This window comes from Panthera pardus, unplaced genomic scaffold, assembly GCF_024362965.1.
Source record: "Panthera pardus isolate Hobbes unplaced genomic scaffold, ASM2436296v1 HiC_scaffold_18, whole genome shotgun sequence".
Classification (NCBI taxonomy): Eukaryota; Metazoa; Chordata; class Mammalia; order Carnivora; family Felidae; genus Panthera; species Panthera pardus.
Genome location: NW_026526743.1, coordinates 1945398 through 1973074, shown reverse-complemented (window position 1 = coordinate 1973074; position 27677 = coordinate 1945398). Strand labels below are relative to the sequence as shown.

At 52.6% G+C, this 27677-nt stretch overlaps 1 protein-coding gene across 1 annotated transcript; it reads right to left on the bottom strand.

Moving 5' to 3' along the window:
- Nucleotides 1-386: 386 nt before the first annotated feature.
- CALM3 (calmodulin 3) lies at nucleotides 387-8352 on the bottom strand. Its single transcript, XM_019425920.2, has 6 exons — nucleotides 8227-8352; nucleotides 3744-3774; nucleotides 1341-1484; nucleotides 1085-1191; nucleotides 707-842; nucleotides 387-564 (listed from the first exon to the last, which is right to left on the bottom strand). The coding sequence occupies exons 1-6, from the start codon at nucleotides 8227-8229 to the stop codon at nucleotides 536-538; spliced, it is 450 nt and encodes a 149-aa protein (XP_019281465.1). The 5' UTR covers nucleotides 8230-8352; the 3' UTR covers nucleotides 387-535.
- Between the last annotated feature and the right edge of the window lie 19325 nt (nucleotides 8353-27677).

The following is a 27677-nucleotide window of genomic DNA, read 5'->3' as shown; positions in this document are numbered from 1 at the left end:
CTTCTGGAACGCCTCTCTCGGCACCCCTGCCCCAAAAGGCTGCCGGGATGTGCACACGGAGTCACGGGGCTGGTTGCATGCAACAGTAAAAGGCATGCTCTTCTGTCCGGGTGAGGCCTCGTCCCCTCCCTAGCAGGTCCCGGGACGGGGCTGGCAGCCACCCGGCACCCAAAAGAAGATGACGCACGAAAGGAAACAAACCAAAACGGAGGAGAGCCACCCGGGCTGGAGGAGGAGGGCAGAGGCTCCCCTCAGGGGAACGGGGCTTCGTCTTACGAACGCATCAGGCCTCGGAAGATGTGAATGGAAGGGGGGAGGGAGAAAGGAAGGGACGGTGGGCACGGGAGGGAGGAGGCTCAAGGAGGGAGAAAGAGCAATCATGCAGCTTGGGACAAATCTTTTGTTGCTTTATCAGATTCTCAGTCAATCGACTGGTGTTTGCTAGAACCGGGGAACGCGGGGGAGTGTTGAAGAGAGCGCGCGCGCGAGAAGAGAGAGATCACGAGAGTGGGCATCACCAGCTGCCCGGGGGCCTTCACTTGGCCGTCATCATCTGTACAAACTCTGTGGAGTGAAACGGAGAGCGGGGGGGTCAGCGGGTGAGCGCGGCCGGGCCGGTGGCCCTCCCGGGCGCCAGGGGCCTGGGGCTTGTTCCCAAAGCCGCGCCTCGCGGCCGCTCCGGAGCGAGCGCCTGGCGTCAGCTCACCTTCATAGTTGACCTGACCGTCCCCGTCGATGTCGGCCTCTCTGATCATCTCGTCCACCTCCTCGTCGGTCAGCTTCTCGCCCAGGTTCGTCATTACGTGACGGAGCTCGGCAGCGCTGATGTAGCCGTTGCCGTCCTGGGTGTGGGGACGGGGAAGGGCTCCGAACCTGAGGCTCCGACGGGGGGGGGTGGGCCCAGGGGGAGAGGCAGCACGGCGGGGACCGGCAGGCACCCATGCTCAGCAGGGGAAGGGGGGCCTCCCGAGGCCACGCGGCAAGCCGGCACCGGGACCCGTGCCTCGTGGAAGCGGTGACCCGGGGCCCCAGCCACCCGTCTCTCCGCCGGATCCCAGAGCCACTCCGGCAAAGGACCGCTTACCTTGTCGAAGACGCGGAAAGCCTCTCGGATCTCCTCCTCGCTGTCTGTGTCCTTCATCTTTCTGGCCATCATGGTCAGGAACTCCGGGAAGTCAATGGTCCCGTTCCCTGGAAGCGGGGAGAAGGGAGTCGGGAGTGCTCTTGGCCCGGACCCTGGGAGGCCACACCAGAGCCCCGGCAGAGGCGGCACCCGCTCATCCGTCACCCCTAGGAAGGTGCCCCAGAGTGGGGCCGTCCGCCCGCGCCACGGGGCTCACCATCCGCGTCCACCTCGTTGATCATGTCCTGCAGCTCGGCTTCGGTGGGGTTCTGTCCCAGGGACCTCATCACCGTCCCCAACTCCTTGGTGGTGATAGTGCCGTCTCCATCCTTGTCGAAGAGGGAGAAGGCCTCCTTGAACTCTGGGGTACGAGAGGGAACGGAGCAGAGGTCAAGGACCACAGGGAAAACTGTCCGTGGACGAAGGCCAAGGGAGTCCATCCTACCTGAAGAAGTCAGAGCAAGACTTCTAGTCCGAGCCCCTTGCTTCGGGGCTCAGGGCAGACCCCTTCCTTCAGTCAACATTTATTGAGCACCTACTCTGTAACCGGTGAAGCTACCCATTCCGCCAACCTGGCTCAGCGAGGACAGAGGGGGAAACACAGGCTGACGGCTGTTCTTAGAGAATTCTACAGTTCTTGTTGGTCCCTGGCTTCAGCCTCTCTCTCAGATGATGAAACGGACTAAAGTCACAGAGTGGACAAGAGCCAAGAAAACTCTCTATCTGAAGTAGGCCGGCCAAGGCCAACTGGCTGGGAAGGGAAGGGGAGGCTGCAAAATGCCTTTGCCCGGCCCCGCGTACCTCTCGACTGGTACCGCGGGCCCGGTTCCCCGGGCCGGCGCCACCGGCTCCCCGAGGAGGAGTGGCCGCGTGTGACGCGGTGAGGGGGTGGCCGGCAGCGGGGCGCGGCCGGCGGACGGACGGCGCGTGGGGTGGGCGGAGGATGGAAGGAGAGGGGCCGGCTGCCAAGCGGGATGGAGAGCTAGTGGCGCTGAGTGGGAAGGCCACAGCTGGGGACGCATCAGGAGCGGGGACAGAAGCACGCGGCTGCCGCCCTCCCACCGGGCCCATTTTGGCACCTGGGGCTCCCTGGGGAACAGACGCCTGGCAGCCTATTCCCAGAGGGTGTGGGCCGGGGTGACGTGGGGGACAGTTTGCTAATGGGGACGGGGCGGAGAGCGTGCTGTCTGTGTCACACAAGGGCAGAGCCGGGGTGTGGGTGGCAGGTGCCGCGAGAGCCACACGCACAGCCGAGAGAGAAGCTGTGTCCCCCAACCTCCGGGCCACCGGGAGACGAGTCTCCCCAGGGACACCGGGGAGGCCGGTCCCAGCGCCAAGGCCTTGCCGTTGCTGTGGAGGGCAGGGGGCGGGTCGTGGGGGCTCCCTGAGCTCACGATCACCCAACAGGGCGGTTCCCCAGCTCTCCTTGGCGGGTCTCCACAGCCACTGGGGGCCATTTCCAAACTGAAAGCGTGACCGACTGTGGGCTGGCTGGCGGAGGGAGGGAGGAGACGAAGGCAGGTCGACTCTGGCCTCCTCCCGCTTCCGACGTGGGGCATTCAGTACTCATCACGCGGCCCGCCGGACCTGACAGCACAGCTGGGGTCTGGGGAGCTGCAGGGGCCCGTTCCGTGAGCCCCTCCCCTGTGTCTACTTCGTGCTGGCCCGCGGTCGTGGACATGAACCGAGAGGCGCTTTCTGTCCTCGGCAGTGCAGTCTTGGGAGAGGGAGACTGAGCGACCCACTCAATCGCACAAAAGTTCCTGCAGTGGTAACCTTTCTGGGCCTTAGGGGTCAGGCAGGTGGCCACAAAAATGAAGGAGATGGGATCCCAGGATTTCTTTTGGCTTCCCGGGAGATGTACGACCATTTGCTTACTCATTTATTTGGCCAACAAAACGTACGGAGCACTGACTATGTGCTGGGCGCTGAAGATACAGAACGGACCCCCCCCAACCAAAAAAAGCCCCCCATTCAAGTTGCTCACACCTAGTGACAAGAGACACAGCAGGTAAAGATATAAAATAGTTTCAGACAGTGAGAAGAGCTACGAGGGGAGCGCCTGGAGTGACGTGCTGGGAAGCAAAGGAAGGTGATCTGAGACCGGGAGTTAGGGGAGGCCTCTCCAAGATGACATCTGAGCGGAGGCCCAAAGGATGAGGAGGGGCGAGGGGAAGCCGTTTCTGGCAGAGGAGAGTGGCTGCAAGCACGTGCAGAGGGGAGTGCGGAGCGCAGGCGAGCGCAGAGGTGGGAGTGACGAGCCATCTCCTGGGTGGCTCCTAAAGTGGGACGGGAGCTCTGCAGCCCCCGAGGGAGGCTCGAGCCCAACTGGCAGGAGCTGGGACAGACGGAGGGGTTCGCCCTGCAGCCACGGGTCAACAAAGGCCCCCTGGATGACTCCAGCTCAGGAGAGGAACACAGACGTGGCATCAGGACCACGGGGGCCGGTGTAATCGGGGTGCGGTGTACAAATATTCACAGTTCCCCACGCTCGAAGCACAAGGCATGGCATTAAGCGACGTAGGGAACACACGAGCACATCTGTCGGGTGCTACTCCTGGCCGGGCGCTCGAAGGCCCTCCCGGGGCAGGACGAGGGGGAGGAGGGGAGGGGAGCTCACCTGCGATCTGTTCCTCGGTCAGCTGGTCAGCCTGGAAAGGCAAGGAGGAGAAAGTCAGTCACTGGGCCAGCCCCCCTCTGGTGAGGCCAGTTCCCCACGCCAGCCCACGCACCCAGGGACCTCGGCAAAGGAGGCACGTGCCTGACGGGGCCCGAAGGAGAGCCGGGGTCTGGGAGAAAGTCTGGTGATTCAGGAAGCTGGGGCCTGAAGTGGCCTGGAAACCCAGGCTGCCCGACAAGGGCCCTGAGTAGGCCGCCCAGACCCAAGGGCTTCCGGTCTCGACCTAGCGTGCCTCGGGGCCACAGCGGCTGGGGGGCCCCAGACCAGCCGCGCTGGCACAGCACGGCCGCCGGGAGCCCCAGAGGCTGAGTGAAGGGAGCAGTTGCCCTGGAAGCCCGACCGTGCAGCTCTAGAAGGCTCCACACTGAAACAGGCCAGCCCTTGGGTAGGACAGAGGGAAGATGTCTGGGCTCTTCGTTAGTTTCTGTGTCACCTATTTGGAGGTGCCAGGTCCGAGCACAGTGGACCCAACTGGCAAAAACTCTCCTAACTGGTGGTGCTGAACGGCTCTGAGTACTTGACAGAACCCCAGGCGGGCCAGAGGCGGCAGCTGTGCGTCCCTGGCCTGTCCTGTGCTCTGTTCCCTTTCTTCTGGAGGGGCAGGAGGGGCAAATGTTGGGGAGGGGACTGCGGCGGCTGCGGCACGGCACCACCGGCAAAGGCTGGAGGACTGAAGTCAGCTTCCCCGGCTTCAGCTTCGCTGCAGTTTTTAACCCTTTCCAGTCCCGGCCACTCTGGGGACCGGCCAGTCGGTGGCAGGCAGCCCTTGCTGCATGCGGGGTTTGGGGGTGGGGCAGAGGTGGGGCAGAGGAGAGGCCGGGACCAGCCTCTGCACTGGTGTGCTGGGAATCAGCCAGGCCGGGGGACCTTCTGGATGAGGAGCTGGGGGCGGGGAGGCGGGGGGAGCCAGAGTCCCAACATTTAGCTCCAGGCGGCCAGTACCCGAATTCTCCCTGGTTTTGGTGAATGCTGCCGACAAGGTGCCGCCGGGCCTGGTGCCCAGGCGGCTGCCCCCTCCTTTGCTTCCACCATCGGGGGAAGGGGCTCCGCATCCACAGCACGGCTCTCGCCGTGAGGCTGGACGCCCTCAAAACTGATGCGAACTATCTGCACGGTGCCTCCAGAGCCTCCACCGGAAGCTAGCCACGACCCTCCCACCCCCACCCCGTCCCAAACACTAAGAACTGGTCACGTTAGAATTGGTCTAAGATGTCCCCTTTCCTTTCTTTTTTCTTTTAGATCTAAGGGAAGAGGAACTTGAGGCCAAGCCCCAAACAGGCGGAATGGGAGGGGGAAGCACAGTGATGATGAAAGAGAAAGAGATGGCTGAGGGAGGAGGGAGGAAAGAAGGTGGAGAAGGAAAAACACCACACGTGCACATTCTAGAAAAGTCCGAAGTCTAGAGGGAAGGTGAGGACGACGACCGGAGGGACGCTTCTGTACCGCCTTCCAAAAAGACTTGGGGCTGCTGGGCTCCTAAAATGCCGGCCCGGCAGCCCCAGCCCCCGAGCCCCCTGCTCGGCCCGCTTCCCTTGGCTCCCATGGGCAGAGAAGCCCGGTCCTGACACCCGAGGAAGCTGCCGGGGGGGGGAAAGTGAGAAGAGAGGATGGGCTTCTGGTTACCGAGGGCCAGGCAATGCCAGGGGAGAGGGAAGAGAGAGAGGAGGGCCGAGTAACAGTCCGGGGAGGAGGGCTGCCGTCCTACTGGCACCTGGTTCTCTCTCCCCCCTGGCCCCGGATGGGGAGAGCCGGCCCAATCCGGGGCCTTCCCACCCCTACTGCACCACTCTGCCTTCGGGCAGCACCGTCGGGGGGCTGGGACAGGTTGACCGGAATGCCCGGAAGGGGCTCCGCAGGCCTGTGTCTGCCACTCCCCCCCCCCCCCCCCCCCCCCCCCGCCCAGGCCAGCTGGACGGTCCAGATGAGGTATGCCACGCGGGGTTCTGGGGCCGCTGCAAATAGGCGCGGCTCTGCCTGTAGAGCCTGTCAGACGCTCTCCCTCCCCGCACTAGGAGATCCTCTCCCCTGCCTGGTGAAGGAAAGGTCCCAGCTCCCGAGGTCTCGATCTGAAAGCATGGTTACTGCCCAGAAGACAATCACCCAAGAAATTATCATCGCCGGGCGGGCGGAGGTGGGGGGTGGGGGGCCTCCTCGGGGTTTCTTCCCTTTCCAAAATCTGAAGATTTTAAGCTTTCACAAAAAGTGTCTCCAAGATCACCCAGCCGCTCTACTGCTTCCTTAGCCCTCATCGTAGGCTCTGGCCAGGGGCTGGACAAGAAAAACAAACAAACAAACAAAAACAACCCTTGGGGTGGGGGAGGGAAGAGGGTATTATTTCTCTGCCCTGACCCAGCCCCCAGCCAACGCCAGGGAGCAGTGTTAGATGAGATCAGAAACCAAGGCCAGGGCCCCTCACCCGGGCCAAGGTGGAGCCACGGCGCTCAGGCCGAAGTCCAAGGCCGGTTCACAGGGACTCGTCCCACCCATACCTTGCGGATTACAAACGGGAAGAGAAACTAGCCGGGGCCAAAGCTCAGGTCCCATCCGGGAGGTGGGGGGCCTCCTGGCACCTGCCGGCGCTTCTCCGGGGCCCCTCTAGCAGGTCCCGCGGGGGGAAATCGGGGTAATGGCAAGAGGAGCCACGGGTCTGTGTCAGCAAGTATGAGATCTGATACAAGCAGCGGCTGCTTGCTGTCCCCAGCCCTGCCAGGGAGGAGGGCTGTGCACGGTTCCGCCGCTGAGCCTGGGGGGGCTGTGGGTGCTGTGGGTGGCAGGGCGCAGGAAAGAGCTCGTCTGCTGGTTTTCTCTCAGAGCCCTCGCCGTGCGAATTCACAGAAGCGCTCGGGGAGGCCCCTGGGCGGAACAAGCGGCCTTCAGGCCGACGAAGGGGTCCCTCCGGAGGTCCGCTCGGTTCCAGCTCTGCAGCCCCCACCCCGAGGCCCCAGGACCAGGCGTCCGATTGTCACCGACGCCACACTGTACTGCACTGTCATTTGGCACAAGTGAGGAGAGCAGCACAGGGAGCCGGAGACCGTAAGAAAACCAGGGCTCCGGTTTGGAAAAAGCCGCCCTCTTGGTCCGAAAAGGGCAGCGAGGGGGTGAGAATTCTCCGCTTACAAGGCTGGCTCATTTGGTGCATCCCAAACTTTGATCCCCCCACCCCCATTTCATGCGGCTTCAGTGCGCAATAAGGGGCCTGAACAACTCCGCCCACCTGCTCCCACTGCTGGGGCGCCTCCTGCCCAGCCCCATTCTTCCTGGGGAAGGGGGACCGTATGGCCACTCCCTTTGGCCTCTGCAGCCCCCTCCCCATCTACACGGAGCAGTCTTTGTCCTGGTCTTTCCCTGGAGACTTCCAGGGAGCTAGCCACATCCACCTCCAAATCTAGGCCCACCTTGGCTGTCGTTCATCTTCTCTAACAACCCCCACCCCCACCCCCAGGCCTCCTTTCACCTCACCTCCCACCACCGCAGCCAGCGTCCTCTCCCACCCCCACCTTCTGCTGGACCCAACACAACACTCAGCCCCAGCCCCCTCCCAAGAACACCAACCTCCCCAGTTCAACAGCCCCAACCCACTAGTGACCTCAGAGCCCTTTCTGGCCGCCCCCCAAAGCAACCACGAGGCCTCCTGCTCCCCCACCACTGGCAGGCACCGGCCTCGCCATTCCCTCTTAACCACCTCGCCGACCCCAATCCTTTTCAGTCCCCGCAGGCTTCCAGAGCATCTTCTAACCTCCACTGCCACCCACCGCAGGCTCTTCCTCCCCTAAGCTTGCACCTCGCCCTCCTCCCCCTTCCTCTGCAATGCCGGTCTTTGGAGAACCATCCCCGCCCCCCCCCCCCAGGGTCTGATCTGCAGAAGTCACCCCCATCCCTGCCCCTCTCCCCCACCCAGGTCCAGCTACACACGGCCCCCTCTCGGGAGCTCCCCGGCAGCCTGGCCTTCCTCTGATCTCCCTTCCCTGCATCCTTTTAGGACCCAAAGTCTTCATTAGGGCCCCGACACCCCCTCCTTCCCCAGCCAGTGTTTCTTACCTCGCCCCCTGTGGGGTCCCAACACCCCACCTCAGAGACCAAACGCCTCACTCTGGCTCCAAACGCCCTTTCTGGGTCCAAACGCCCCCTCTGAGGGTCCAGATGTCCCATCCCGGGTTCAAACGTCCCCTTTGAGAGCTCGGGTGCCCATTTTGGGGTCTAAACACCCCAGCTGGTATTAAAAGTCGCTTTTCAAGCCCCAACCCCCCTTCTGGGATCCAAATGTCCCGCTCTGGGTTTGAACGTCCCCCGGGCCGAAGGGGGTCCAGAGGCGCTCGCCGGGGCCCCAACACTCCCCGTTCGGGGTCCCTTCGCCCCTTCGGGAGTCCTGCCCGCCGTGCCCGCCTCAGAGCCCCAGCCTGGCAGGTCTCCCAGCCTCACTCACCATGGCGAGGCCGGGGTGTCCGGAGCGCGGGGATCAAGGTTCCTCCGGCGGCGGCAGCAGCTGCAGCAGCTCGAGCTCCGCCGCGCGTCCGCGCCTCCACACTCACTGCCCGCAGCGCGCGCCGCCGCCGCCACCTCCCGCCCCAACGGTCCTTCAACGGCCGCCGCGCGCGCGCGCCCCGCCTCGCCCGGCCCCGCCCCGCCCTGCCCGCGCGCCGCCGCACTGCGGCTCCCACGGATCCCTCCGCGCCCCGCTCCGCACCGACGGGCCCGCGGATCCCTCGCGCCCACCCCGCGCAGGGCCGGGCTTTGCCTCCAGTCGCGCGCGCGCGCGCGCGCGGGCACGCGCCTCCGCCGCGGGACTACTTTCCGTGGCCGCGCGCCCCGCCCCCTGGGTCCCTTCCACTCGCCTCCCCGGCGGAGGGGCACCGCTCGGCGGCGCGTGATGCGTCCCTGTGTGAGCCGCGCCGCTATTGGGTCCGGTCCATGGCGGAAATGAGAGCGCGGCGCCGATTGGTCCGGCCTGCCCTGCAATGCGTCAAACTGGGGCGAGCCACTGCGCGGTCGTGGTGGGGAAGCCTGAAATGTGTGGCTGCGGGCAGCCGTGAGGTGTGATGAGGCGAAGGGGGAGACTGTGTGGCTATTAGAGACGCAAGTATATTGTCCTGGTGGTCAGGGAATGGTAAAAGGGCTGGCGAAAGATGCAGAAGGCCTATCTCGGCCCTCCCCTCTAACAGGGGAAAGATGGTGCAATCCAAAATGCTGGGGTCTGGAAGCCCCGCCCCCAACTGGGCCCTGCTGGCTGGCGGGGTCTTCAAGGTTGTGCTCGCGAGGGTTCCGCCTGTCGCGGCTGGTGTCTGCGCCCTGAGACACAGCCCGCACGTGTGCGGGACGCCTGTCCCCGCGTCACGCCTGATCAGCTCAGAGCCTAGGAAACTGGGGCCGTCAGAGGACAGCCTCTGGGAACAGGACATTCATTCATTGACTTAACGAGCACGAATGGGGCGCGTGCTGTATGCAGCGACCTGTGTTGGGCTGGGCTGGGGAGACCATAGGTCCCAACCATTCTCCTTCTATCTCCTAGACCCACCCGAGTCTTGCACTTCTCCAAGGTTCCAACCATAGGAGGAAAGAGGATGCAAATATTAGCTGAAAACTGTTTACTGGAACTCCAAAACAACCTTGTTTAGGAGCTGCCAGTTTTTAATGTGTCCCGCCCCCTCATACTCCCACGATTGGCTGAGGAATGGACAAGGAAGTCAGGCTGGGCCAATCATTATGTCCCGCCTGGAACCGAGTGTAGGCGGAATCAATGAGAGTCTTTCCCTGGGTTTTTGGGTGCAGACTGGGCAGGGGGGGGGGGGGGCGGGGGGCAAGAAGCCTTTTCCTTATGGGGACGCCTGGCTGATTCAATTGGTAGAGCATGTGACTCATGATCTTGGGGTTGAAGTTGGATCTCCACATTGGGCGTAGAGATTACTTACAAATAAAATCTAAAAAAAAAAAAAAAAAAACAACAAAAAACAAACAAAAAACCCACAACAAAAAAACCCACCTTTTCCTTATGGGTGGTGAGGCTTTGAAGGAATAGGTCCAGTGCTGGCTGTGGCCATCTTCCCACTGCTGGAGGAGAGAATAAGGTTGACACCAGGGAGAAGCAAACAAGAGATGGGGTGAGAGTACTGTTGGTTTTTACTTCCCTGGTTCCAGTACTCTCGAAACCAACTGCATACCGTCATGTCGGAATTTTGATCACATGAGCTATCAAAATTTCCCTTTGTCCCAAACCAGTTAGAATTTTTGTCACTTGTAACCAAAGAATTCCTGAGGGATATAATGTAGGCTAAACTCGGTCTTGGTCGTCAGCCCTGGCCCTGAAGTAGAAAGCCAAGGACCCCAGTCAACATTTACTGAGCAAATAAACAAAATGAAGACAAGTTCATGCTCTCTCCTTCCCTCTCTCTTTTTCTTAGCTCTGAGTTTCTACCAGGCAGATCTTAACTTCTGAATTACTTAGGGTTAAGAAATAGCAAAATCTACTACTAGTAACATATTTGAGCACTTACTCTGTTCCATGCACTGTTCCAAGCACTCTGTGTGCTTTAGCCCATTTAGTTCTCACAGCCTCTCTAGGGGTTTGTGCCTTCCATTTCTTCATTTGATGAACCTGTTCTGTTGCCACTGGAATTAGATGAGACCAGAGAGGTCTGAAGGCTTGACCAAGAACAGAATTGAAGTACTTTGTCCCTGATCACACAGGAGAAGGTAGAGTCAGGATGCGAACCCAAGCAATTTGACTGAAAAGCTCACACTCCTTTAAAAAAAAAAAAACAAAAAAAACTTATTTATTTATTCATTCATTCATTCATTCATTCATTCGTTCATTTTGAGAGATACTTTTTTCTCGTCATTAAAATTCCTTTTATTTTTCCTCCAGTGAAATTTAAGTATTCCCAGAGTCCTGAATCAATTATTTCTTCTCCGCTTTCCAACAGCTGTGAGTTATCTTCTCTTGGTCTGTTCAGTGGAAAGTGAACTATCTGAAGTAGGACCCTCAGTGTAGAGCCCGATGTGGGGCTCGAACCCACAAACTGTGAGATCATGACCCGAGCCGAAGTTGGACGCTCCACCGACTGTGCCACCGAAAGCCCACCCTCTGAAACACCATCTCGCCACCAGTGGGAGGGATTGTATGTGTCTTCGACTCCCCTTTCTCCCTAACTTCCTGGAGCACAGCTCATCCTTCCATCCCCGGTGCCAGACTTCTCCTGAAGATGGAAATAATCGGGACGCCTGGGTGGCTCAGTTGGTTGAGTGTCCACCTCTTGATTTGGGCTCAGGTGATGATCCCAGGGTTGTGGCTTGGTGACTGTCCTTGCTTTGGTGGAAGCTGACTCTTAAGATGCCCACAGTGTGGTTCAGACCTAAGCCAATCAGCAGGTCCGACTTCCTTGCCTTTGATTGGTCCAGAGCCCCCTGTGTGTGTGTGTGTGTGTGTGTGTGTGTGTGTGTGTGTGTGCGTGTGTGTGTGTGTGTGTGTGTGGTATAATTTACATTCAATGATGTGGCACAGATCTTAAGTAGTCAGTTCAGTGAGTTTTGACAATTGCATATGCCCGAGTAACCGCTACTCAAGACAAACTATAGAACATTTCCATCACCCCAGAAATGAGCTCCCCTGTGGCCCTTTCCTGTCAATTCCTGTCCCCCTCCGGGCAACTACCGTTCTGGCTTCTGTCATTAGAGGTTATTTTTGCCTGTTTTAGAGTTTTATAGAAATGGACTCGCGTAGGGCGCCTGAGTGGCTCCGTGGGTTAAGCATCTGACTTTGGATCAGGTCATGATCTCATGGTTCGTGAGTTTGAGCCCCACTTTGGGTGAGCATGAGCCCCGCATGGGGTGATGTGGGGTGAAGCCCTGCTTCTCTCTCTTTCTGCCCCTCATGGGATTCTCTCTCTCTCTCTCTCTCTCTCTCTCTCTCTCTCTCTCTCCCTTGCTCACTTGTGTCCTCTGTCTCTCTCTCGAAAAACAAACAAACAAAACAAATGAACAGCGGCACCTGGGTGGCTCAGTCGGTCGGGCGTCCAACTTTGGCTCAGGTAACGATCCCCTGGTTTGTGGGTTCGAGCCCCGCGTTGAGCTCTGTGCTGACAGCTCAGAGCCTGGAGCCTGCTTCGGGTTCTGTGTCTTCCTCTCTCTCTGCCCCTTCCCCGCTGATGTTCTGTCTCTGTCACTGTCTCTGTCTCTGTCTCTGTCTCTCTCAAAAATAAATAAACATTAAAAAAATAAAATGAGGTTTTCTTTTATTGACTTTTACACCAGGTCCAGTGGACCCATGCCACAATCTGGTGACCCAGTTATTTGAGGGAGACACAGAATCTGAAACAGGCTCCAGGCTGTCAGCACAGAGCCCGAAGTGGGGCTTGAACCCACTTCAAACCGTGAGATCATGACCTGAGCCGAAGCTGGACGCTCAACCGACTGAGCCACCAGGCGCCCCAGCTTCAAGTCTTTGTTCAAATGACACATTCTTGGGTCACTTGGCTGGCTCAGTTCGTAGAGCCTGAGACTACACTCTTCGTGGGAGTTTGTGTTGATAGAATCATTGTAGTGAGTGTATTAGTCAGTTTATTTATTTTTTTAATGTTTTTTATTTTTGGGAGAGGGAAAGAGAGAGAGAGAGAGAGAGGAGAAAGCAGGAGCAAGGGAGGGACAGAGAGAGAGGGACACTCAGAATCGGAAGCAGGCTGCAGGCTCTGAGCTGTTAACACAGAGCCCGATGTGGGGCTTGAACTCATATACTGTGAGATCATGACCTAAGCTAAAGCCAGATGTTAAAAAAAAATTTTTTTAAGTTTATTTATTTACTGTGAGAGAGACAATGACAGCATGAGTGGGGAGGGGAAGAGAGAGAGAGAGAGAGAGAGAAAGAGAGTAAACCCAAGCAGGCTCCACACTGTCAGTGCAGAGCTCAATGTGGGGCTCGAACCCATGAACTGTGAGATCGTGACCTGAGCCTAAACGAAACTGAGACTTGGACGCTTAACCAAATGAGCCACCCAGGTGCCGCTGGTGGATTGCATTTTAATTTTATCGAGTTCAAGGTATTTTTAAATTTCCCTTGTAATCTCTTCTTTGATCGCTAGATTGCATATTATTGTGTGTCATTTCCAAATATCTGGGATTTCCCCATGCTTCTTGTTATTGATTTCTAAATTAATTCCGTTGTGATCGGAGAACATTCTCTTCAATCCTTTGAACTTTCTTGAGGCTTGTTTTTATGGGCCGCCAATAGGTGGTATATATTGGGCAATTGGAAAGAATGTGGTTGTTATGCGGAGTATTCTATAAATGTCTATTAGGCAAAATTGGGTAATAGTGTTGCTCAGGTCTTCTATATCTTTACTGCTTCCCCCCCCCCCGCCTCCACTTGTTCTAGCATTTACTGAGGAGGCAGTGTTAACACTTCTAACTGTGATTGTGGATTTGTCTATACCCCCCTCCCCCCAGACCTGTCAAATTTTGCTTCATGTATTTTGAAACTTTGTTATTTGGTACATCTATGTTTCTGATTGTTCCCGACAAATGGTGTCATAATTATGAAGTGACTCTCTTTATTTTATTTTTTTTTGGTAGTGTTTCTTGTTCTGAGGTCTACTTGGTCTGATCTCAATATAAACACTCCACGCTCTTATATTGTCTTTATATTTTTTGTTTGCATGATATCTTTCTCTACCTTTTTGCTTAAACAATTTTTTAAAGTTTGTTTATTTTGAGGGAGAGAGAGAGAGAGAGAGAGAGAGAGAGAGAGAGAGAGAACGAGTGTGGTAGGGGCAAAGAGAGGGAGAGAGAACTCCAAGCAGGCTCTGTGCCGACAGTGCAGAGGCCGACGTGGGGCTCGAACTCATGAACTGTGAGATCATGACCTGAGCTGAGATCCAGAGTTGGATGCTTAATCAACTGAGCCACTCAGGTGTCCCTCTACCCTTTTACTTTATTTTTTATTTTTTAAATGTTTATTCATTTTTGAGACATAAGAGAGAGACATAGTGCAAGCGGGGGGCGGGGGGGGGGCAGGGCAGAAGGAGAGGGAGACACAGGTCCCAAAGCAGGCTCCAGGCTTTGAGCTGCCAGCACAGAGCCCAACACGGGGCTCGAACCCACGAACTGCGAGATCATGACCTGAGTGGAAGTGGGACGCTTAACCAACTGAACCACCCAGGCGTCCCTCTACCCTTTTGTTTTTGATGTGACTCTATCTTTATATTTACAGTGTGTTTCTTGTGGAAAGCATAGAGTTGGGTCTTGGGGTTTTTGTTTTGTTTTGTTGTGTTTTTTTTGTTTTTTGTTTTTTTTATCCAGTCTGGCAATCTCTGTATTTTAATCAGAGTGTTTGGCTCGTTTATATTTAATGTGATTAATCATATGGTTTGAAGTTTGCCATTTGCTGTGCACTTTCTATTTGAAATCTGCTATTTGTTCCTATTTTCTTATCTTCTTTTAGGCTAATTGTGTATGTTTATTATTCCATTCTTTCCTCTGTACTTATAAAAACTGTATTTTAGGATAGTTTTAGATTATAGAACAGTTGTAAAGAGTACTGAGAGTTCCATATACCCCACACCCAATTTCCCTTCTTATTGATTTTACATTTGTCACAAGTAGTGAACCAATACTGATACGTTATCATTAACCCAAATCCAGTTTTTGGTGTTTATCTAAGGTCCTTTTCCTGTTCCAGGATCACACCACTTTTACTCATCATATCATTAGCCTCCTCCAGACTATGGCAATGTCTCAGACTTTCTTTGTTTTGATTACCTTGACAGTTTTGAGGAGTACCGGTCAGGTCTTCTGCAGAATCTCCCTCTACTGTTATTTATCTGGTGTTTTTCTCATTATGGGATTGGGATTATGGTCATTCTCATCACATCATAGGAAGGGTAGATGACTTACCACTATTGACGTTAACCTTGATGAGCACCTGGCTGACATAGCTGTTCATCAGATGTTTCCACTGTAGACTTACTGTTGTTTCCCCTCCCTCCCCAGATGAGCCCTTCAGAAGGAAGTCACTGCACGGTCTACACCTAAGAAGTAGAGAGTTCTGTTCCATCTCCTTGAGACGGTAATATCTACATACATTTTTTTGAATATACAGTCCACACGAGAAATCTGTATATTCTCCCCTATTTGTTTACTTATTCAATCACTTTATATATACCGCTATGGAGTTGTGGATATTTATTTTATGTTATAGCTTATAATACAACACTACATCGTTTATTTTGTTGCTCAAATTTTTCCAGCTTTGACTAGTGGGAGCTCTTTCAGTTGCCTCCTGTGTCTCTTTGGCTTCCCCTCGCTGTGTGTGTGTGTGTGGGGGGAGGGTACTTCTTTACTCTCTGGCACTATAAGATATCCCAAGCTCATTTTGTACATTTCTTGCTGCAGTCCTAGAATTAGCCATTTCTCCAAGGAACCTCCTTTTATTGGAGAATGTTAGAAACCAAGATTTTGGCTCTGAGTGTGCTCATTGCTATTGATGATTGTTTTTCTAATTCTACCTCTCTGCATTATGTTTTCGTGATTTGCTCCACGTTTCTCTCAGTGATCACAATTGGTCACTTGTCTTCCATTGTTGTATCATATTAAGTTTTCATTAAAAAAGTATCTCACTGGGAATGCAAACTGGTGCAGCCACTCTGGAAAACAGTATGGAGGTTCCTTAAAAAATTAAAAATAGAACTACCCTAGGACCCAGCAATTGCACTACTAGGCATTTACCCAAGGGATACAGGGATGCTGTTTCGAAGGGACACACGCATCCCCATGTTTATAGCAGCACTATTGACAATAGCCAAAGTATGGAAAGAGCCCAAATGTCCATCGATGGATGAATGGATAAAGAAGATGTGGTATATATATACAATGTGTGTGTGTATATATATATATATATATATAATATATATATATATATATATAATATATATATTATATATATATTATATATATATATATACACACACATTGGTATATATGTGGTATATATATATACACTATATATATAATATATATACACTATATATAATATATATATATATATATATATATATATATATATATACTATATATATATACACACACACACACACACACAATGGAGTATTACTCGGCAGTCAAAAAGAATGAAATCTTGCCATTTGCAACTACATGGATGGAACTGGAGGGTATTATGCTAAGCGAAATTAGTCAGTCAGAGAAAGACACATATCCTAGGACTTCACTCATATGAGGACTTTAAGAGACAAAACAGATGAACATAAGGGAGGGGAAACAAAAATAATGTAAAAACAGGGAGGGGGACCAGACATAACAGACTCATAAATATGGAGAACAGAGGGTTATTGGAGGGGGTGTGGGAGGGGGGATGGGCTAAATGGGGAAGGGGCACTAAGGAATCTACTCCTGAAATCATTGTTGCACTAGATGCTAACTAATTTGGATGTAAATTTAAAAAAATAAAATTTAAAAAAAGTAAAAAAAAACAGGGAGTGGGACAAAACATAAGAGACTCTTAAATATGGAGAACAAACAGAGGGTTCCTGGAGGGGTTGTGGGAGAATGGGCTAAATGGGTAAGGGGCATTTAGGAATCTACTCCTGAAATCATTGTTGCACTGTATATTAACTAACTTGGATGTAAATTAAAATAAATAAAGGGAAAAGGGGAAAAAAAATGTAATATCCAAATATCTTCTAAGACATTACCAAGCTACTGTATTCACATAATTTTCTTCCTGAATGATACACACTGGCTTCATTTTATTGTATTCTTTTTTAAATACTGTTTTATTAAGCTTAATATATTTATCCAACAAGGGGAGGAAGAATGAAACTAGGAGGTTTCCGGAAACATCTGAAATACTGTCTCCTATATATTGAGAGATAATTCACATTTTCTCATCAAGACCAATGGATTTTTATAGTATTCCGACTTGAGGAAATAGAGATTTCTGATGAATAATAGCAAATAAAACAACATTGAACAACAACAACAACAACAACAACAACAACAACAACAAATAATCCACAAATAATCCAGACATGACTTCCCAAGGCAGCAATCCAAGTCAGGATGAAAAGGAGTAGGGCTCTTCTGTTTCTTTTTATCAGAGACATTAAACCTCGCCCCAAATCCCTTCAAGTTTCACTGGCCTCTAACGGGTCACATGATCACCCCTCAACCAATCACTAGCAAACAGGAACAAGTCTCCGGCCAATCACGGTTCGCCTTTTGGGGCAAGGCTCACCTCCCTGGAGCACATTGTTACTTAGCACCTGGACAAAACCGAGGTTGACTTAGCAAGAGAGAGGGGTGTGGTGGGGGAAAGTCCTGCCACGTGGAAACGTCTAGATCTTTTCTTTGAACATCCTGGGCGCAAAAGAGGAGAGTTAAGTTGTCCGTCACGTGGAAACACATTCTTAATCCCCTTCTTTGCACATTTCTATTCTTTCTCCTAAAGCAGTGTCCTCAGCCAAACCTCAGCTTTCTTGTGTAATGCCTTCTAGTCATTTCCAGAAGCTCGCCTATCACTAGCATTGCTACTGACGTCATCCGGGGCTGGTGGCTTGGCCCTGCCATCCCCCCCCCCCCCCATGTGGCTTCCCTGTCTGCATCCAAATGGCTGCTATGGCTCTTATGGCTTCCCCGCTGGCAGAAAGGAGAAAATGAGGAAGAAGGGCGCTTACTGTTGTCACTAAGATGCACCTGTTACAGTAAGCGATGTGAGCTATTCTAAGAAATAAGTCCCCCAAATCTCAGTGGCTTTAACACCGTGAAAGTGTGTAAACCTTACTAATGTGGCACTGTCTAATGGGGCAGTTCCTTTTTAAAAACAAAAACATTTTTAATGTTTTTATTTATTTTTGAGACAGAGAGAGACAGAGCATGAGCAGGGGAGGGGCAGAGAGAGAGGGAGACACAGAATCCGAAACAGGCTCCAGGCTCTGAGCTGTGAGCACAGAGCCCGATGCGGGGCTCGAACTCACGGACTGTGAGATCATGACCTGAGCCGAAGTCGGACGATTAACTGAGCCACCCGGCTGCCCCACATGGAATGTTTTCTGAATCAGTTGAGAATAAGTGGCAGACCTCATGCCGCTTTACCTCTAGATGCTTAAATGTGAATTTCCTAAGAACAAGGACATTCACCTACAAAACCACAGTACAATAATCAAAATCAGAAAATCTTACACTGATAACAATTATCAGGCCTATTCAAAGTTTACCGATTGTCTCAATCCGTCCTTATAGCAAAAACAAAAACAAACCAAGAAACCCACAAAAAACACAAAAACAAAAAACCTTTCCCCTCCCTCCCTCCCTTCCTCCCTCCCCCTTCCTTCCTTCCTTCCTTCCTTCCTTCCTTCCTTCCTTCCTTTCTCTTTCTTCCTTCCTTTCTTTATTTCTTTCTTTCTCTCTCTTTCATTCTTTCTTTCTCTTTCTTTCTTTCTTTCTTTCTTTCTCTCTCTCTTCCTTCCTTCCTTCCTTCCTTTCTTCCTTCCTTCCTTCCTTCCTTCCTTCCTTCCTTCCTTCCTCTCTCTCTTCCTTCCTTCCTTTCTCTCTTCCTTCCTTCCTTCCTTCCTTCCTTCCTTCCTCTCTTTCTTTCTTTCTTTCTCTCTTCCTTCCTTCCATCCTTCCTTCCTTTTTTTCTCTCTTCCTTCCTTCCTTCCTTCCTTCCTTCCTTCCTTCCTTCCTTTCTTTCTCTCTCTCTTCCTTCCTTCCTTCCTTACTCTCTTTCCCCCTTCCTTCCTTCCTTCCTTCCTTCCTTCCTTCCTCTCTTTTTCTTTCTTTCTTTCTTTCTTTCTTTCTTTCTTTCTTTCTTTCTTTCTTTCTCTTCCTTTCTCCAGCCAGGATCACATATTCCAGTTAACTGTCATATTGCTTTAGTTTGGAACAGTTCCTCGATCTTTCTTTGTGTTTTTTTTTTAAAGAAATTGACATTTTTGAAAATTTTATGTAAGTTACTTTATAGAATGTCCATCAGTTTGGGTTTGTCTGACATTTTCTCATGACTAGATTCAGGTTATACATTAAAAAAATGATTATCATAGAAATAACTCTGTGTCCTTCGTGTGTCTTATCAGGAGGCAGATGATGTCCAGTTTGTCCTATTACTGGCGATGGTGAGGTTTGTCACTGTAAAGTTACTCTTTTCTCCTTTTGTAATTAATGAGCAATTTGTGGGGAGATACTCCAATATGGTCTAAATATCAGTTCTCACCAAACCTCTAGCAACTAACTTAAAATTTAAAAAAATATTTTTTAACGTTTATTTATTTCTGAGACAGAGAGAGACGGAGCATGAGTGGGGGAGGGGCAGAGAGAGAGGGAGACACAGAATCGGAAGCAGGCTCCAGGCTCCGAGCCGTCAGCCCAGAGCCCGACACAGGGCTCGAACTCACGGACCGCGAGATCGTGACCGAGCTGAAGTCGGACGCTTAACCGACTGAGCCACCCAGGCGCCCCTAAAATTTTTTTTAAATATTTATTTCTTTTGGGAGACAGAGAGACAGAGTGCAAGCACGGGAGGGGCGGAGAGAGAGGGAGACACAGAATCCCAAGCGGGCTCCAGGCTCTGAGCTGTCAGCACAGAGCCCGACGCGGGACTTGAACTCACAAACCGTGAGATCGTGACCTGAGCCAAAGTCGAACGCTTAACGGACTGAACCACCCAGGCGCCCCATCCAGCTACTGACTTCAGATGACTTCGTTTTTCGCACAGATTGCTACCCCAGAACCATCCAGTGTGAGCCCCAGGGCGCTCAGATGTAGAGAGCTCTTCAAAGTCAAGGCCGTCATTAGCGCCTTTCTGTCTTTAAGTAAATTGTAACCCTCACCATATCTTTCTCACCCAGAAACGTAGGACAACCTAATCTCAATCCCATCATGACGCCAGTGGCAGAGGCTACGTTCACCAAAGATGTCTCCAGGGTCCCCCGTGCACGTCTGCGACCATCAGACTGCAGCGCATGAGACCATTTGCCTAGATTTCTGCTCCCTGCCATTCCTTTCTAGAAAGGCTGTCCCAGACACCAGCTCTCTGCAGCGCCTGGCTTTGGACTCCGTGAGCTCATCGCGGGTTCCACCTTGGGGCGTGTGCTGTTCTGGGTCGCACGTCGTTTCATCCGTTCGCACTGCGCCAGCTCCAGCTTGTGGGCAGTTCTGACGGGGACAGGGACCGTGAGCCTGGGTGACCCAGTTGTGGCAGCCCGTGTGCCCACAGGGGCGGGGAGCGACTCTGGCGCTGATAGAAATAGACGCCAGCCACAGCGGGGCCCCAGGCCGGCCTTCGGCAATACCAATCCTGCTCTGGTCCATGTCTGGCCCAGCTGGCTTCACCTGACCCCAAAGGCTGGGATCCAAAGGCTTTGGCCCCAAAGGCTGGGATCCAAAGGCTTTGGCCCCAAAGGCTGGGATCTCGGGCTGATGTTATTTGGTCTCCAGAACTACCCACTGCGTGATCCAGAGGTCTGTGGTAAGCCACCCAATAAAAAGGGGGTGCAGCCCGGGGACCCTCCCCGAAGAGATAAGCTCTCACCAAACGACACTTCCTGTCCTCAAAACAATTCTTAGATTCTTGTATTCTTAGAGCTCCAAGGCCAAGGCAATGCAGGATATTCAGCCTCCCATCTTTCCTCCGAGAAAGAGGGTAAGGAGAGACTGAGTGAGAGGTTTCACTCTACCCAACACTGCCTTTATTTATTTTTATTTTGTTGAGATTTTATTTATTTAAAAAGTTTTTCGTGTTCATTGATTTATTTTTAATGCTTATTTATTTTTGAGAGACAGCGAGACAGAGCACGAGCAGGGGAGGGGCAGACAGAGGGGGAGACACGGAATCCGAAGCAGGCCCCAAGGCTCCGAGCTGTCAGCACAGAGCCCGACGCGGGGCTCGAACTCGCAAACTGCGAGATCGTCACCTGAGCAGAGGTCTGATGCTTAACCGACTGAGCCACGCAGGCGCCCCGTATATCGTATTATTTAAAAAGAATTTTTTTAAACACGTATTTATTTTTTTGAGAGACAGAGACAGAGCATGAGCAGGGGAGGGGCAGAGAGAGAGAGGGAGACACAGAATCCAAAGCAGGCTCCGGGCTCTGAGCTGTCAGCACGGAACCTGACGCGGGGCTCGAACCCATGAACCATGAGATCATGACCTGAGCCGAAATCAAGAGTCAGACGCTTAACCGACTGACCCACCCAGGCACCTCTAACATTTTATTGTTCCGTAACCTGTACGCCGAACGTGGGGCTCGAACCTACAACCCTGAGATCAAGAGTCACACGCTCCACTCACTGACTGTGTCCATCAGGAGCCCCTAACCAAGGCTATCTTTAAAAGTGTGGTAGATTTTATTTTCCAAAGATGCTCACAACAATGTCCACATCCCACATCCTCTTCTAGAGCCCTGTCTCTCTGGCATTTAGAGGTGGATTCTGGGGCATGCCTGGGTGGCTCAGTTAGTTGAGCGCCCAACTTTGGCTCAGGTCATGATCTCGCGGTTCAGGGGTTCGAGCCCCGCGTCGGGCTCTGTGCTGACAGCTCAGAGCCTGGGGCCTGCTCCGGATTCTGTGTCTCCCTCTCTCTCTCTCTCTCTCTCTGCCTCTCCCCTGCTTGTCTCTGTCTCTCTCTCAAAAATAAATGCACGTTTAAAAAATTAAAATATATTTCTCCTTAAGTTTGTTCCGAGGATTTGGTGAGATTATACACCTAAAGTGCCTGGCCAAGAACATGGGCCAGAGTAAGAGCTCATTCACTATTGGTCATGATTTACCGTGACTGGTGGACAGCTGGATGTTGACAGCCTCTTGCTGACAAGCCCAGTTGGTACTGGGTAGTCTCTCTTGAGCGATTAGGAACCTTCTTCTTGTTCTCTCATCGCCCACCAGTGGGCGCTCTGGTGACGTTAAGCTCACAGCCCCTTGTGTGCAGATCCGACTGTTCTGGGGACTGAGGGCTTGCGTGTCTTTATTTGAAGGGCACAGGACTCTCCACGCCTTTGTCAAAAACAAGAAATCAAGCAGAACCACAGGCTTTTATTCCCCTTGTGTTGGTGGGAGAAACGTGCAACGACCTTCTTCCGATTGAGAGAGGGAGGAGGCAAACCCTGCGCGCAGTTACTCCTTTTAATAATAGAAAGATGATGTTATCACCATGGCAACAAATGATCAAAGAAGACGACCAATCGGAATCACAGTCTTCTCCGGGAGGTTATTTTTCTCAAGAGAGAGCGACAATTTCTAGGCGACTCTCACAAGACCGTCTTGTTCACACGATCCTTCCAAGGACAGTCTTAAACGAACAGACCAGGTCGGTTCCAGGAACGCAAGCCTGGGGACGGCACCAGAAGAGATGGGTGTTCCTGGGAATGGTCACAGTCCGTCACCTTAGGGGGCAGGTTTTTTTCGATGGGCTTGATTATGCAAAAGAGTATCTGTGTGCACCTGCAGGGACGAGAGAACCTCCTCACCTCTTTGTTTACATTAAAAAAAAATGATTTTTTTAATTAAAAAGACCTTTTAATCCGGGCCCCTGGGTGGCCCGGTCGGTTAAGCGCCACACGTCAGCTTGGGTCATGATCTCCAGGTTCTGCGGGTTCCAGCCCCGCATGGGACTCTGTGCTGACGGCTCAGAGCCCGGAGCCTGCTTCGGATTCCTTGTCCCCCCCCCCCCGCCCCTCCCCCACCCACACTCTGTCTCTCTCAAAAATAAAAAAACATGAAAAATGTCTTTCCAATTTTATTAATTTATATTTAAGATGAAGAGAGAGTGCAGGGGAGGGGGAGAGAGAGAGAACCCCAAGCAGGAGTTCACACTGAGAGCACAGAGCCCCACAGGGGCCCTGAACTCATGAACCTCGAGATCATGACCTGAACCAAAGTCACGAGTTGGTTGCTTAACCGACTGAGCCACCCAGGTGCCCCTGGCTGCTGCCATTTTGAAGCACTTAGTCTTGGGAGGGTTTGTCACACAGCAAGGGATACGTGACACACGTTTTGGGATCACGATCGGTGAGATCATATATATTAACCGTCTGATACGCTGAAAAATAGGAATTACCTTTATTATCACTTTCTACCTGCTGTGTCCCACCTCCACAGCCAACCCCTCCCAGATTCATATGTTGAAACCCTAACTCCCAACATCGTGGTATTTGGAGGTGGGGCCTTTGGGAGGTAATTCGGTTTCAATGAGGTCATGCGGGCAGGGACCCCAGGATGGGATTGGTGTCCTTATAAGAAGAGAAAGAGATCCCAGGGCTTTCTCTGTTCCTCTCTCTCTCTCTCTCTCTCTCTGCCATACAAGCACACGATAAGAAGGCAGCCGTCTGCAAGCCAAGAAGCGGGGCTTCACCAGGAATCAAATCTGCTAGCATTTTGATCTTGGACTTCCCAGCCTCCAGAAAATAAATGCCTGTTGTTTAAGCTCCCCCCAGCCTGTGGTATTTTATTAATGAAGCCTGAACAGACTAATACACCGAGTCCCCTTTTCTGCCCAGAGGCTCAGCAGCCCTTGGGGTAACACGCCTCTCTCGTCCACCTCCATCCTTTACATGCCCCGGAACAAGGCCGTGCCCCAGATCAGCCTGAGTGGGCAGGGTCGAGAAAACGTTCTGTTTTCCTAGAATCCTTCCTTGGTTGTGGCAGGTGTAACAACCGCCCTTCCTCTCGCTCCTTTTCCAGCCGGGCTCGGCCCAGAACAGAGATCCTCACATAGAAGCTGAGGGCGATGTAACAGAAGCCACTCTAGGTATTTCCAACCGAGGGAATTGAATGCCGGGGATTTATGACAACAGCATTGGAGAGGCCAGCAGAGCAAGAGCGAGACAAGGACGGTGGGGAGACCGAAAAGGAGGCGTGAGTTCCAGAGGCCAGGAGCCGTGGAAACAATTTTGCTTTAACGGTGACACCGTGTCCCCTTTATGGATACTCCAGTTCAGTCCTTGCACCTGTGAGGTTGCAGGTCTTCCTATTTTAGGGGCATCTCCCAATTTTGAAATTAAAAAAAAAAAATTAGAGGGACGCCTGGGTGGCTCAGTCGGTTAAGTGCCCGATTTTGGCTCAGGTCACGATCTCACGGCTCATGAGTTCGAGCCCTGCGTCGGGCTCTGTGCTGATGGCTCAGAGCCTGGCGCCTGCTTCGGATTCTGGGTCTCTCTCTCTCTCTCTCTGCCCCTCCCCTGCGCGGACTCTGTCTCTCTCTTTCTCTCTCTCAAAAATAAGTAAACATTAAAAAAGAAGAACATGCTGATGAAAATGTTCTAAAATTGATTGTGATGGTTGCACAAGTTGGTAAATATACCCCAAACCATTGAGTAAGTAGATGTTCAAAGGGTGGGTTTTATGGTACGTGAGTCATATCTCAATAAAGCTCGACAAAGCTCAACAATGAAACTGCAATTGCTTTAACTTAAGTTTGCGTTTCCTTACATAAACTGACGAGAGGGGACATAGCATGCGGGTGCTTTCTGTAACTCCAGAAGCTTCTCTGTCATTTGTGCTCAAGACGAATTAATTATTATTTTTTTAAGTTTATTTATTTTGAGAGAGAGAGAGAGAGAGAGTACGCATGAGCAGGGGAGGGGCAGAGAGAGTGGGAGAGAGAGAACCCCAAGCAGGTTCCACTATCATCACAGAGCCTGACTTGGGACTCGATCCCACCAACCATGAGATCATGACTTGAGCCAAAAATCAAGAGTCAGACGCCTAACCTGACTGAACCCCCCAGGCACCCCTGTTATTCCACTGTGTGTGGAGCCCAACGTGGGGCTTGAACTCTCAACGCGGAGATCGGGACCCCAGCCAAGATCAAGAGTTGGACATTTATTTAAAAAAAAAAATTTTTTTTTAATGTTTATTTATTTTTGAGACAGAGAGAGACAGAGCATGAACAGGGGAGGGTCAGAGAGAGGGAGACACAGAATCTGAAACAGGCTCCAGGCTCTGAGCGGTCAGCACAGAGCCTGACGCGGGGCTCAAACTCACGGACCGTGAGATCGTGACCCGAGCCGAAGGCAGACGCTTAACCGACTGAGCCACCCAGGCGTCCCTGTTACGGTGTTAAAGATCAGAAGTGCAAGATGGACCTTTCACAAGCTAAGATCAAGACATCGGCAGGGCTTTAGCGGAGAATCTGTTCTCTCTCTCCTTGTCTTTTTCCAGTTTCTAAAAGCCACATGCTTTCCTTGGCCCGTGGCCCCTTTCTGCGATCCTCAAAGCTGCAGGACAGGCCTTTCCCATGCGGCCACTCGTCAGGTTCTCCCTTCCTGTCCCACCTCCACTGTTAAGGGCCCTTACACTGGCCACACTTGGGTAACCCAGGATAACTTCCGTATTTTTAGGGAACTTGAGTTAACAGCTTGCATTCATAGGTTCCGAGGAATAGGACTCGGACATCTGCGGGGTCTCTTGTTCTGCCCTGCATGGGGCAGGGTTATTCTTTGGCGTGCGTGTGGACCCTAAGCATCATCCCTGGCCTCTACCCCCTAGATGACGGTAACCCTGCCCTTGAACTCAGCTGTGACACCCAGGAAATTCTCATTGCCAAATGTCTCTCAGCGTCAGGGCCCAGTTGAGACTCGCGGTTCCAGGCCCCGGGGACCCAGAGGTGAGCGACACAGGCCAGTTCTTGCTCTCATGGGTTTTATGTTTCCCCAGTCGACCCAGTACATGTATCACACGTCACTGGGAGACGCTGTGTCCCCAGTCGCTCCATGCCAGTCTCCCGTTTATACCTTTGGAACGTGCAACCTATGGGTTGCACGTAATTACAGCCAAGGCCGGATGGAACCTGGGCTCTGGTGACGGGGCTGGGCAGGAGAGCCACACAGGAAGCCATCAGCACAGAGGGGGACATCGGGACCTTCCCTGAGCCATGGAACTCCATGCTGCCTCATGAGTGACAGGTGTCAGCCTCTGACTTTTGTCCTTAGTGCCTCTGCTCTCTCTCTGATGGCTTCCTGTCTGCCTCCCTGGGGTCTCCTCTTCCATGGTCTGCGCCCCTCTCGCGGCTGCCCTGCCCGAGGCCAGACCCTGACGCTGCTAATCCCATGCTTTTCTCTCTCCTCCCTCCCCTCCCCACCTGCACCTTTGTCCTTAGCCCGCTGCGTTCATTTCCTGGGGCTGCTGTGACGAATCACCCCACACCGAGCAGCTTAAAACAACATGTATGAATTCTCTTACCGTTCTGGGGCACAGAAGTCTGACGCGGGTCACAGGGGGTTTATTTTAGCTGTTGGCCTGGCCGTGTTCCTTCTGGAGGCCCCAGGGGAGAACGCACCTCCCGACCTCTTCCAGCCTCCAGAGGCTCGCCTGCCTTCCTGGGCCGGTGGTCCCTCCACCTGCAGGGAAGCATCTTCCTCTCCTGTCCCACCTCTGCTTCCCTCCTTCCCCCCCACCTTGCACCCCTCTTCCCTGGTATTAGTTTTCTAGGACCGCTGTAACCGAGCGTCCCAAACAGGGTGGCTTGAGACAGCAGAAGGGTATTGTCTCATGGTTCTGGAGGCTAGAGGTTCAAAACTGAGCCCTTCCTTGCCTCTTCCAGCTTCTGGGGGTGGCCTTGGCGGTCCCTGGCTCGTGGCTCCCGTTGTGTTGCAAGTGGAACCACCCACCCAGATAACCCAGAAGATTCTCCCCATCTCCACAACTTTTACCGATCTTACCTTTTTATTTAAAAATGTTTAATGTTAATTTTTGTGAGAGAGATAGAGAGACAGAGTGCGGGCAGGGGAGGGGCAGAGAGAGAGGGAGACACAGAATCTGAAGCAGGCTGTCCAGACTCTCGGCTGTCAGCACAGAGTCTGACGTGGAGCTCGAACTCACAAACAGTGAGAGCATGACCTGAGCCAAAGTCGGATGCTTAACCCACTGAGCCACCCAGGAGCTTCTTATCTTATCTTATCTTATCTTATCTTATCTATCTCATCCTGAGATCAAGACCTGAGCTGAGATCAAGAGTTGGACGCTTAAGCCACTGAGCCACCCAGGCGCCCCCACAACCTTAATTTAAACATAGCCACACATTCCTTTTTGCCATGGAGGGTAACATTCATGGGTCCCAGGGATTAGGATATAGGTATTTCTCGGGGGTCAGGATTCTGCGTACCACACAGCCGTCTCTCCGAGCTCTAGGCTTGGGTGGCTGAAGGCCTCCTGGATGCCCCCTCCCTGGATGCTCAATGCGTTATTTTTAGTATAAGTATATCCCAAGGGTTGCATGGGATATACTTATACTTTATACCGAAAGAAATTTTTGTTTTTCAAAATTCAAATTTAGCTAGTCATCCTGTGTTTTTTCTGGCAACGCAACTACAAAGTTAAAATTGTTATGGGGCGCCTGGGTGGCTCAGTCGGTCAAGCGCCCAGCTCCCGATTTCGGCTCGGGTCACGATCTCACGGCGGTGAGATCGAGCCCCCGGTCGGGTTCTGCGCTGAGCGTGGCGCCTGCTTGGGATGCTCTCTCCCTCCCTCCCTGCCACTGCTCCTGTGTGCATGCTCTCTCTCTCTCTCTCTCTCTCTCTCAAAAAAAAAAAAATTTGTTAGAAATAAAACTTCCCGTCTTGTCACGTCCCCTGCCGTTCGCCATCCCTTCCCACCAGATGGAGCCCTGGTCACATTGATTATCACCTTAGCCTGTCTCCTTAGGAGAGGCGACCTCTAGCATGGCCTCCTGGTATTCGCACGATCCTGGGGTCTATGCCCCTGTGAGTGTAGGCTGGTCCTGGTGACAGGCTTCTAACAAATAAATGGCGAAAGGGACGGGATGTCCCTTCAGGGATTAGGTTACAAAAAGACTGACTTCTGTCCTGGCCACACTCCCTGTCTTGCGGGGCCTGGCTGTCATACTGGAAGCTGCCGGATGGACAGGCCCTCGGGCGGGGACTCATG